The sequence below is a fragment of the Sapajus apella genome, unplaced genomic scaffold (genome assembly GCF_009761245.1).
Source record: "Sapajus apella isolate SASKATOON/1434 unplaced genomic scaffold, GSC_monkey_1.0 scaffold39, whole genome shotgun sequence".
Lineage (NCBI taxonomy): Eukaryota > Metazoa > Chordata > Mammalia > Primates > Cebidae > Sapajus > Sapajus apella.
Genome location: NW_022436979.1, coordinates 2,044,239 through 2,057,679, shown reverse-complemented (window position 1 = coordinate 2,057,679; position 13,441 = coordinate 2,044,239). Strand labels below are relative to the sequence as shown.

The 13,441-nt window shown below is 36.6% G+C and overlaps 1 protein-coding gene across 1 annotated transcript in view; it reads right to left on the bottom strand.

Moving 5' to 3' along the window:
• Positions 1-482: 482 nt before the first annotated feature.
• The window catches only part of ANXA10 (annexin A10), a 100,893-nt gene continuing 87,934 nt past the window's right edge, over positions 483-13,441 (bottom strand). Inside the window, exons 7-12 of the mRNA XM_032298610.1 lie at positions 8,932-8,985; positions 8,745-8,838; positions 7,391-7,486; positions 5,318-5,376; positions 3,062-3,184; positions 483-783 (exon numbers count right to left, since the gene is read on the bottom strand). Of these exons, the coding sequence (XP_032154501.1) occupies positions 715-783; positions 3,062-3,184; positions 5,318-5,376; positions 7,391-7,486; positions 8,745-8,838; positions 8,932-8,985 (495 nt within the window). The 3' untranslated portion in view covers positions 483-714. The remainder of the gene's footprint in view (positions 784-3,061; positions 3,185-5,317; positions 5,377-7,390; positions 7,487-8,744; positions 8,839-8,931; positions 8,986-13,441) is intronic.

The following is a 13,441-nucleotide window of genomic DNA, read 5'->3' as shown; positions in this document are numbered from 1 at the left end:
CCTTTGTCACTCCTAACTTTCTGAACCTTGAGAGACAGGAGAGATCATGCTCTACTGATGGCACAAAGCATGTATTAACTGCCTAAAGTAATTGAGGCTGCTGTTAAAAGGTGAAGATAAAAACAGAGAGAAATGATCTTTCTTGTATAGCTTGGGCAAGCAGTTGTTTAAGTACTGTCTCAAAAAAATAGCTGGAAGTCAAACACACACACACACACACAATTTTTACATCCAAATCTCTTATATACCTAATCCAGGCAAGCATATATCTGGCTGCATTTTGCTGTTTTATATCTTTACTTATTTTTAAAGCCTGATTTAGATAATCACTTTAGATTTATTGTAATTGTACAGGAGCCTCAAAAATTCCCCAAATAAGGATGGTTATGCTACATTTTCCTTGGTCTTTCAAATCATGATAAAAACAGGCTTGTTGTAGGTTGTTCGTGGTTCATATTTAAATAAAATCTATTTCAATGAAATTTTTCTATTATTCCATCATGCACAATTTATTTAATTGCTGATTAGATAATAGGCAAATTTAGTATCATATACTTTCATTCATAGTTTTCTTTGGCTTAGAATAATTTCAAAGATAGAGAAAATATGATTGTATAGTTTTGTTATAGTGCCATGAATAGTACAAATTTATGAGAAAATCTGTGTAGATGTGTCTAGAAAGAGGAGTGCATTGTGCTCCAAGTCCTCTTCATTTTAGTAGTCCTCAGCATCACCAGCACAGATGGCAAGCAGTGCTTTCTTATAATGTCCTGAAGCAAAATTCTGAAAATAAAAAAATATATTTGAAATATTATGTCACAGTAGTTCTAAAAAGGAAGCATAATTCCTCTGAACTACCCTAGGAAAGAGCCATGGACCATTAGCCTTTCTAAAATCACTTACTTTTCTCATCTAAAGATTTAACATTTCCTCAATACTATTCCCAGTGGAAGTGGTTGAAGAATAGTACTCTGGTTAGAGTCAGTAGTATGTGGTCTATATAAAGTTGCTTGAACCTGAATGTGTATTTATAAGAACAATAACTTACCTTAGAATTAAATATTCTCCTCAACTTTAGGAAGACATGTCCTAATATTAATATTATAATTATATGTGAATGTAGAATGTAAAGAGAGAATTAATGTGTCCCAAAAGATTTAAAAAGGTTTGTAATTATTAATGTAGCAGTAATTCTACCTCAAGAAATATATATTAAGAAAGTTACTATCAATCATTGATAAGCACAGTTTTATGCTAGAAATACATACGTTATAATACTATGTATAATAGTGAAACACTGAAAATCAATGTACAATAATGTGTGGTAGTTTGTGTACTTTATAGCTTATACAACAGAATACCATGATTCAATAAAAATGCTCTTACATAGCAAAACATATTATTATTTATATATTTTTAGAGAGTGACTGAAAGAATCTGTCTTTGTGTCTTCAGGTAGCTATGACAAAAACATCATAAACTAGGTGATTTATAAACAATAAGAATTGATTTCTGACAGTTCTAGAGGCTGGCAAGGCCAAGATCAAGCAGATCTGGTGCCTGCTGAGTGCCCATTTTTTATAGACAGACTTCTTCTCATTCTAAGCTCACATGGCAGAAGGGACAAAGGTGTTCTCTTCGGCCTATGTTATAAGGACACTAATCCTGTTCATGGGCCTTACCCTCATGACTTAATCACCTACCAAAGATCCCCACCTGCTAATATCACTTTGGAATTAGAATTTCAGCAGATACATTTTTGGGGAGACACAAACATTCAGACCATAGCAGAATAAAATTTTATTAATGGTTATCTGTAGAAAATTAAGGCAATTTTAATTTTTTTGTAATGGTTTTCTCTAATTTCTAAATTTTCCAAAATCAATGATAGTAATTAATATTATTATAAAATGTCTCTTTGTTAAATATCAACTTTCATATTAAGGTGCTTTGGCACCAAGTCATGTAATTGTAATTCAGTGCTTTAAATGTACATAGTAAAGTTGCATTAATTACATTTTCATATTAGCAGACTTTGAGGTGGTTGTGATTAATTATAATAAGTGCCTAAGAACCAATTTATTCATTTGGAAAATGAATTATGTCCTGCATTTCTCCATGGGAAATGCTTATTATCACTAAAAGAGTTTAGGGTTTTGAAGATGGCTGTAGGAGAGTTTTATCAAAGACGAAGGAATAAGATTTCTCTTAACTGCTCCATCAACTCTTCCTCCTGGAAACCATTTTAGCTCTCCAGGGGCCTACCAAGCCTTCTGTCTTGTGTAGTCTCTTGGGCCTTAGATTGCATCTAGATTACTCTTTCAATAAACAAAGCACTGCTTCTTGCAATTAAAAATTTCAGTAGAAAACAATGTGAACAAGGTAACAGCTCTTAGCTCTGTGCAAAATAGAATTTAAGAGATAGTCTCATGTCCCTGTGTTTGGCTTGAAATTCTTTAAACTTATTTTTATTTTACACTAGGCTCTCAGTTATGTAATGGTCATATATATTCTGAGAATTCTTTGTTAGGTGTTATCAAAATGCAGGGTGAAGTATAAAAGTATCAGAAGGAAAAAATTGGCTTGTTTAGTACTGATTCATTGGTCCTTTGCCTTTCGAGGGCTAAAGGGCTAAGGATATGCAGAGCTGTACATAGCTAGGATCACTAAATCCCTCCGAATTAGCCGTTTATGATATCTGACCAACTGCCCTGACTTCTATGACAACATGAGAGGAGAGCTGAACTGATTTAAGAAACCTCTTCACAGTTAATGCAGCCTTTTGCAATATATATTTTTCCTGAGCCTGATCATACTTCAGACATTAGCTCTTTAAGCACAATTATAGGGAATGAATATTTTGCATGACTGCATGAATGCTTCTGGGTAAAACACATCAAAGAGAAATACATTCTGTCATTGAGGTAAAGAGTTTACTAAGTTACCCCTGTCTGAATAGCTAACTTTTTAGACTCTGCTATGAAGTTATTGAATGAGAGCTTTTATCTCAGTTTCCAAAAGGATAAAATGGGTCAAAATAAACCACGTATAGGAAACTTACTTTGATATCATGAAACAGGGATTTTCCATATCGCTCTTTGTATCGTTTCCTTATGGTCAGCAGGTCTATTTCACTTCTGGCAATTAGAATCCTGATCACAGTTTTATTATGGAAACCAAAGTCCTAAAAGATACAGAAAAGTGGGGGAAATGAGAAGACGGCGTCTTGAAAGTCAGTCTGTCCCAAGTGGCCTCGCCCCTTTTCTGTAGTCATTTTCTCTTCTTTCCGAGTTCCCCAAACACTGGCATCACTGGCCACACAGGGCGTGGCTTGGATCCTGAGTCGTTTCTTTCACTTCTCCCTGTCCCTTACTGCATGCTGAAAGTGACTTACTCTCTTCTATTTTCTAAATGCCTGTGCTGTTTCAGTGCCACAACCTTGACTCTGACCCTTATCATTTCACCCTGATTCTACAATAGATACTCCTCCTTTTTAGCCTTGTCAGCCTTCACACTGTCCTGCTCATGCTGCATTAGAAATGGCAAATCTGATTCTGTGGTCCTTCTAGGTAAGAATTCTTCCTTCGAGAGGAAGACATTCTGAACTCTGTCAGATGGACATCGATTTATCTAAGAAATCAATAATATTTTAACTTTATTTTCAGGTCATTATTGAGAAATTGTAGAAATTAGAATTCTAGGTGCGTCAAATAGTTGCTGATTTAAATTCAAATGCAGAAAAATACAACATCAATGTCTGTATGCTAGCCCCAGAAATACTACACGCTAAAAAATTAGTTTCAAAATGTCTTTCCAAATGGAGTAAATGTGACATCTAGTGGCCAGCAAACATATCACTAATAAACCTCTCATAATTTGAGGTGGTTAAAATGAATGATCTAACCAAATATTTCGAATTTAAATTATAGAACATTCACTTAGAATGCGCTGGAGAATAACACAGGATATAGCTTTGGTTTAGGGGTGATTAAAGTAGCTTTTTGACAAATATTTGACATTTGAGGTCTTCATGTATTAAAAATTACATTACTTGAATATGCAATTCTTCTGTCTACCTACAAACTATTTGTAAGCACGCGTACCTTCCTTTTGCCTTATAGCACACACAGCAAAGATGTGCTTTTTATTTATTATTAGAATAAGTAGCCTTGAATTTGTGCATAATTGTAATCAAGGTAATAGTGATTACTTTCCCATACTCATTCACAAATGAAGCTTCATACTGTTGTTGTAGTGGTTGAGTCTTTGAGAAAGAAATAGCTGAAATTGTCCTAATGGATTTGCAAATACACTATTTCAAGTAAATGTTTAATCAAATCAACTGTTTCTCCTAGAATATAGAATAAAAGAGAAGCAAGACTGTGAGCACTGATCTTTCTTTTGTGTTCTGGCATTACACAGGTTCTTCCTTTGCGTAAATGAGAAAATACACTGCAGAGGATATAAAATGAAATATTCCTGACTATTAGCATATTTTCCCAGCATGCTGGCTACTTTTAAGAAGTATATCTGTTAAATTTACTCTGAGGATAAAACTGGTTATTAAAACTACTGTGTGGTTGGATTGTGTTTAATTCTTTTATTTGCGTTTTCAAGGCTATGACGTGTATAATTATCTGTAGGAAACTTTCTTTTTCTAACTATGTTTCATGTACATATGGATAAGGTATGCATTATGTGATGCACTTAAGTGTTTGTTTTTTTAAAAATGAATGCTCCAAAATCTCTGTGAATGAATAACACACTAAAGTATGAAAACATTCCCATTTAATTACAAAAATAGATGTAGAGTTTATGGTTTTCTTGTTATCACTTCAAATACCTTTTGAAAATAACACAATATTTTAAAATACTCATTGACATAATTTTTTGTATTGAAACTTCAGGAATGTAGCAATTTCTTGCTGAGAGTTTATAATGTTTTGACGTTTTCTGCTTGATATCATATGTTTTGTACTTACATAGGTCTGATGTGGGTGGTCTCTGGAAATATACAAAAACATTTGAATTTACCAGTTTCTGCAGATGTGAAATAATTCTAAATCACACTGGGAGATAAACCCCAAAGACCCATACTTTTTGGTTCCCTAAATTTGATACAAAAGCATAGCATTATTTTAATCTGATATGTCTTATCTTTGGTTTCTAAACCTTTTTTTTCAATTGGGTGTATTTTCTTTGTACATACAAGTTCCAAAATGGTAATGAATATTTAAATGATGGAAGTAAAATTAATCCTTTGAGAAAACAGACACAATTTCTGGAGAAATTTTGAAAACATATAAGTCTTACTTACATGGATTGCACTATATAATCTATATGCAAAGTAGGCTGGTTTATCTCGAACACAGAGAACTAGGAGAAATCAGAGAGAAAAGTAGAAACATCAAGAGTGAAAACATACATTTTCTTCAGAATTTGAGAAACAATAACACTTTTCCTGTTACAATTCTTACATTGTATTATAATTTCAACACTTACAGTAATGATAACACCATAAACCACAGGAAAAAAATATAAAGCAACAACAGTATAATGAGTCATGCAGATTTTCACTTGGTCTATTTCTATCTGTTGGAACTCTGTTAGTTCCTTCATACAGTATAGCGTAGTGAAGGAAATGTTAAACTCTTTATCTGAAAATTAAATCAACAGAGCTTCAAAGAGCGCTAGGTTATTACCACTATTATAGATTATTATTATTGTAGGATTCAATATGACATAGCTCCCATATAATGCATTCATTGATTTGAATACTATTTTTAGTAACTTATAGCTTTGTGAGTAAACCTGAAGTCTCTAAACCTGGAGAAATTATATGGGCCACAGCTGGTCTAGCCTAGTTTTAAAAGTCATCTAATAAAAACTGCCAAGGCATTAGAACAGCCTAGCACCGGTCAACAGTTATCCTTCCTGGAAATCAGTTGATGATCATAAACATTCAGTAGTGTTTATTTGAATAGGTTAACAAATAAATACGTGAATGGGTAATGTATGAGAGGCTATAATTTCTAGCCAGAAGAAAATCATTGTTAACAGTGTTTCCCTGGTAGTTTAAGTAATTATTTTAGATTGTGAGATTATATCCTCATCTTTTTTTTCATTTTTAATACACAAGCCTCGTACTCACTCTTGAGTCACTATTCATCATAAGTTCCTTGAAGGCAGCGACTTTTGTGGTTTTTCTTGTTTCACTGTTCTAGCTGCAGTGCCTAAGTCCGTGTCTAGAACAGTAGGTGCTCGATAAATGTCTACTGAGTGAATCAATCAGTTGGAATGTTTCCCAGTATTTTTAATGTCCGCCACTTCCTCTCTTATGCTCACCGCTTTGTGGCAGTAGTCTATCGTGGAAAGGAAGCTATCCTGAGATTCGAATATTATGAGTTTTAGTCATAACTTTGTTGTTAATCATTTGAGGCAGTCAATTTCCTTAGGCATTGTTTATAAAATGAAGGATTTTGATGTGATATGTAGTTATTAAATTTTGTAGAGAATTTTCTGGAATAAATGTGACATTCTCAGAAGAAACACACAGATATTAATAGTCATTTCTTGCATCCTCTTTTAGGGGTTCCATCAAACCATTTTCATGGAACCCTAGATTGAGACTTCTTTACTAGATAAGTTACAAAAATTCCTTTTTCTCTCAGCTCTCATACCCACGTGTGCCTCTGCCGTTCAAGGATGGAAAATCACAATATTCATTTATTCAACTAGTAGCTAAGTGATTACTTGACTATGCCTGCGATGGATATTTCACAATGATCCGCTTTGATTATCCCTGAAATGTGTGCTCTCACCTCACAAAGGTAGTTCTATTGCAGTTTTTCTGGATAAATAGCGCTGTTTTATCCTCTAAGCAGGAGGTGTGTCACTATCACAATAGCCTGAGGAAAATCACTACTTGGTAAATCTCTTTTACAGTAGGATTTACTCCTAAAGCCAAATTTATTAGTAATGGTGACTAAAAAATCCTTTTCCTTCTGAATAGAAGAAAACCACACTGTTAAGTATTTATCTGCTCTTGAGCCAGGGAATGGAAGTCAGTAAAGATAAAATGGATTGAACAGTGTGAGAAGCCAATTCTAAAGAGAAAATATCTGAGAATGATGTGTTTTCTGATATGAAAGTTGAAGTAGCTGTCAGGGAAGGGTATCAGTTCGTTCAAGTCACCAGGTTGCCAGGTGGTGCATTTTATTGGTAGCTGATGTACTCTTCCCCTGTGGAGTTTACATTCTTTTAAATAATAAAATTTAAGGGAAAATGACTCCATCAGGAGCTTATTCATGCACCTCTAGTTCAATCAGAGCCACTCAGCATTTATTGCAAAAGCAAATGTCTGCTGTGCTTCCAATAATTTATTACTTACCAATTGCAACTAGCAGCTCCTGAAAGTATCCATCATAGCATTCATTAATGGCATCTACCATGTCTTGCCCAGAAATATTTTGAAATTCCTGGAAAACTTCAACAAATTGATGTAATTCAAAGGAGATTTTTATATATTATAAATTTATAATACAAACATTAATTACATTGTTACACATAGTGAAAGTTTATATTTTCCATAAAATAATTTAAAACACTGCTGCAATCAATTATGTTTAGTGTAAATACAATGGAAACAAATACAAACACTCTTAGTAGAAGCAGCATAAATCTTCAACTTCAAAGGCCTGCCATTATTCTCTTCTCCTGGGGGACAAATGCCACCTCCAGTGGGACCCACTAACTCACTGCTGATTTACATGGAGAAGAAGCACACTAGCCATTATTTACAAACCAGTTATTTAAGACATACATAATAGACATGTCAACAGCAAACTTCCTACTTGAGCTTAAATATGAGAATTAAGTGTAAAAGTCCTCTCTGTGATGATTAAAATGGTGGTTGTGATATCAATAAAGAATATTCTGAGAAATATGAAATCAACTTTATGGTTGTAGACTAAGGTTTACTAATTTAGAATTGTATTAAAGTAAGATTCCTTATTTCAATAACTTAGTTATCTGACTGTATTCTAGGCAACTTTAGATTTCAAATATTCTTACAGAAAATCAGAAGCAAGGAGATGTCTTCTTATTATTGTTATAATTACCATTACGAAAGGTAATGCCTCTTAATGACTTGTAGGGTCTAGATATGGGATTGGGTTAGAGTAGCACATCTGTTGAAAATTGTCAGCATTCGTGTGTTTTATATAGAAAAAACAAAAAATTTTTTTAAATGAGGGAAAAAGAATGATATAGTAGTTTAGGGAATGTCAAACAAAGTGCAAACTAACATGAGTGCACCCTCTAAGACCAATAAGGTTCTCTCAATATTGCAGAAATGATGACATCAGTAATAATGGCCTTGATGCAGTATTGACAGGTTAAACCATATTTACTACATACTTTGCAAGACAACATATAATATACCTAATAGGAAATAGCTAATATATTTGAAATAGTACTCCATCAAATACAGAGATAATTTTTTAAATGCTCAGTATTTGAAAGTTACATCACTCAATTATTGGAAAACACAATAAGGAAATGTTTATTCCTTAGTAATGTCATTAAATAGGGCATATCTTATTAAAAAATTCAAAATAAGTACCTTTGAGATAACTGACTTTCCTCTATTTCCTTGTAATATTTCACATTTGTTTCAAGTGAACCACCTTCTTTTTGTTATACAATAGGTTGAGTAGCTGGAAAGAAACCCAGTGAATAATTACCCAGCCACAGCTGCTGGTAGCTCTTGTTGCACAGGATCATTTGCAGCATGGTTTTATGCTCCCCCGTCTTCTGCTGACACGCTTCCCACAGGACCTGAAACATTAGCCACCAGAGGAGTGTCAGAACCAATCCCACCCATTTTAACCAAGGTTTTTTGCAGTCAGTGTGAGAACTGGTTCTAGTTACCATTGCATCCTGAGCAGCCATAGCAGGGTCTGCATATCCTTCCTCTCTGGTCCCCTGGAAAGGAAGCACAGGTTTTCCATGTAAATGTTCTTAGTCAGCAACTCATACAGGATTAGTGGGACCAAAGTCCTTCAACCACCAAACACTCTGATTGTTCCTAAGGAAGTTCTATTATTATCTGGAGTAAGTTTTCATTTCCTGAATTCTCAAATTTTAGAAGATAGTATATGAGGTTTTATTTTAAAATATACATTATTTTGATTTACTGTTTCTTTGCAATACTGGTAATCTTTGAAAGACATTGAGGGATTTTTCAGTTTTCCAAGTCTCTGTGGAGTATCTTCTCCCTTATCAAACTGAGCATCCACCGCCTGACCATGGCAACGGGTGGTAGAAATGGGTGTGAACACTGTCAGAGCAAAAATGCAGAGAAAGTCCATCTCTGACTTGCCCAATAGGATTTATACACCAATAAAATAGTAATGAAACCTAGACTTTGTGCAGTAAGAATATTTTGTAAGTCCTTTAACTCTCACTCCATGATCATTTAAAGAACAGACATGGTGCAGTTGATCATTTGAAACAGGAGAGAAAGGTGCTAACCAGTGCAGGGTCCATCGGTTCCTGAGGGTTATGAGGGCCAGTGGGGAGAAGGAGGTGGGGACACATGTGATCAGTCCATTTCATTGTTCATTATGGGTCAATATATAGAGGGGAGGTTTCTCCCAGCTCGAACTACGTTAAAAGAACACTGAAAATACAGCAGCTTCTGCTTCTACCATTTTTTTTGAGACAGGGCCTTGCTCTGTTGCACAGGTTAGAATGCAGTGGTATGATCATAGTTCACTGTAACCTCAATCTCCTGGACTCAAGCAATCCTCCTGCCTCAGCTTCCTGAGTAGCTGGGACTACAGGTATGTGCCACTATGTTTGGCTAATATTTTTTTTCTCAGAAAGGGGATCTCACCATGTTGACCAGGCTGGTCTTGACCTCCTGGCCTCAAGTGATTCTTCATTATCAACCTCTCAAAATGTTGGGGTTACAGGCATGAGCCACTGTACCTAGCTCTATCATTTTTTAGAACACTGAAAATAGCCACAGTGCAGTGAACCCAGGGAGACAGCAAGATTGGGCTCAGGGAGGTCTTGAACAAAACTTCCTTGAATTAACCTCAATCCCTAAATAGCATGATGGAATCCCAAATTTCTTACCTGTTCCCAATGGAGGAACTTGCAATCTAGCTGAGAACCTGTGGGGAAGCTTGCCAGGCTGAGTTGTTTGTGACTGTGGCAGGAACAGTATTCCAGCAGCCAAGGGCTAGCTACAGGATAGACCACATTGACTTGAACTGTGTGAGAGTCACAGCTAGGCCTTAAGGGGAGTCTTCAGCTCCCATGAGAGTAAAGGTGAGGCTAAATCATCATGAAAGGTTATTCGGACCCAACTGGTCAGTTTGGCTCTGACCAAAGTGAGACAGAGAAAAGATCATAAATTAAATTGGTGGCTTACTTTGGCAGCTAACACTGATAAATGCCCATATGCTGCTCATTGACACCTCATATGTTCAATGTCCAGAATTGCCAAGAATAGCCATTCCATAAACTGGCAAAGACGCAGACAATATCTTGATCTAAGGACACAGTGACCTTCCTGTTGCCAAGATATTTCATAACCACACACATCTCTCTCTACCAATTGCCTTCTTGGAGAGAAAGGAGGAGTATGGCCAGAAATCTGTGAGTCAATTACTTAACTCAATAAAGGTATGAATGAGACTGAACATGTACCCACATTCAGTATTGAAAGTATTACATAGTTTAAATTTGCCATTTTAGATTAAATATTAGGGCTTTTTTTCTGGATAACAAAAAGCTAGAGGCATATGAGAAAGTGCAATTTATTCACAAAGAAGTAAGATACCATTTGTGAGTAAATTTGTAGCCCTGGAACATTTAATGTTTAATCATAACTAAAACACTGTATGTTGCCTACAGGTGAAAAACTGATTAAAAATAGGCATGAGTTTGTCAGTCATATTTCTTCTGCTTCAATTTCCTTTGCCTAAAATACCAAGAGACTAAGAATGCAAGTCTTATTTTAAAATCTGTGTATTAAATTAAAGGAGGGAACAATTTGAGTGTTAGGACTATGGGTGTTATTTTCAAATCATGAAAATGTTAAGGTGCAGGTACCTTAGGAGCTCCATCTCTCATTCTGGAGATAAAAGTTAGAGGTATTAAGTGAATTGCCCAATTGCCCAAGATCTGATTGTTAGAGAAGAATATTTATGAAATTTCAGTGGCATTTCTGACTCTGAAATCTGGTTTCCATACTCTTCCCTTAGCTTAAGCAACTTATTATTTTTACACAGTATGTGCTGGCTCCCTTTCAAATTCTCTCTTATGATTTTAACTTATACCAAGCAACAAATAATTAAAAGCAATTAATATGCTATATCTTCTGGGGCTATATGCCATCTATTTAATAGCATACATTTATAGTAATTCTTAGTCATCATCTTATTTGATCTACCATTAGGATTTGGTATAATTGACACTCTCTTCTTGCTATACTTTATTACAGGTATTGATCGACTTACGACCTATGCAACTTAAGACCATTCGACTTTACGACCACAATCGCTAGCCATGACTGCTCCGCGTCTGGCAGCACAAACATTGCCCAGCTGGGCGTACAACAGTGCGGACCAGCTTTCGGCAGCACTACTATCTCCTCGTGCATATAGCTTACTCAACTTAAGACCAAATCGTGTTATGACTGGTCTGTCGGAACCAATCGTGGTCGTAAGTCCAGCATTAGCTGTACTTGGTTTCCAGAATCCTATAACCTATTTTATTTTATTGGTTATGCCTCAGTCTTATGAGCTGGTTTCTCTTCTTTCCAATCTCTTAATTTTGGAAGCTCCAAGTAGTCAATCTTTGGTCATGTTTTTGTCTGTGTTTCCATTTCTTCTCTTGGTGGTGCCATCTACTCACGTGGCTTTAAATTCCATCTATATTGTAATGATACCCATTTATCTTACCCATTTATTTATTTGATCTCTAGCAAAGATCTGTCATCTGAACTTCAGATATGTATATTCCAATTGCCAATTCAGTATCTCCACTTGATTTTCTAATACACATATCAGGTTTAGCAGGTTGAAAATCCAGTGCCTCGACTCCCTCCACCTCAAAACCTTTCTGCATTCCCAGTCTTCCACACTGTACTTCATCCTTTCTGTTGCTCAGACTAAGAAATAGAATCACATCTGATTCCTTTTTCTTTTGCCTTTTCATATCCCACATCCAATTCCTCGGGAAACAATAAAGACACTGACTTCAAAATAACACAGGATTTTTTCTGTATGTTTGTCCACTTGGATATATCCATGGCTGGCAATGCTCCTGCCTGGGACTTGCTCGCCCCAAGCTTGTGGCAGGAGGTACCTTGCCCATTCAGCCTGTGGGGCTGTTTGGCTTGCAACCTGGCCTGGATCCTGTGGCCACTGTGACTGTGTGCTCAGCCTGCAGAGTGAGGGGGTGTGTGAATTAGTGAGCATGTAGTCCAGCTGGTGGCTCCAAGTGCTGGCACAGGTACATGCTCCATGTGGGGCTTGCAGCTGGACCAGGCATGTCACAAGTGGCTCCACTGTCCAGACAAAGGGGACATGGTGGTGCCTAAAATCTCGGAGATACCAGGTGGATGGGAGTGTGTTAATAGCTCTTTTACTTCCACCATCTGCAGCCTGACTAAAGGGGGCATGTGGAACCAAGCAGCTCCCTCTCTCATTGCTTGGTGAGTGGGAAGGGAGCGCTATGGGCCTACAGCTCTATTCACACTCGCCGTTTGGCAGGTCCCAAGTTCTTGTCCCACATCCAAGAAGAATGAGGTTACACTGACAGCCAGTGGGTGAGCAAGGCAAAGAGTTTTATTGAGTGAAGAGGCAGTTCTCAGCAGAGAATGACCCAGATTGAACAACCCCCTTACCCAAAGTCAGGTAGTCCTTTCCCCCCAACCATCTAAAGGTGGGCAGTCCCCTGGTCTGGCTGAGTCCAGGGATTTTATGGGCTCAGAATGGGGGCATATGTGCTGATTGGTTTGTTAGCATGCAAAAGCCACCACACAAAGATGGGCACAATGATGTGAAAAACCAGTTCAGGAAGGATAGTTAAATGTAAAATAGGTGGAGGGTGGGGATCAACCAGAGGAAAGCAACTCGAATTGGAAGAGGGGTTCTCAATCTGGTCTGTGGATTTTTCTAAGACTTGTAGATGGGTTTCCTGCTTTAAACTGTCTTTGGTTTGAAGGTCAGGTTTCACCACCCCTATTTGCCTAAAGATTTGTCTGTCTCCTGCCTCTATCTAAAATACATCCAGAAATTGGACACATATCACCACTGCCAATGCTCTCCTGTGGGTCCAAGTTAATATCATAGCTTGCTTTACTGCTGAAGCAGGTTCCTTACAGGCTTCTGTTTCTACCGTTGTCTCCCTATAGTCTTTTCTC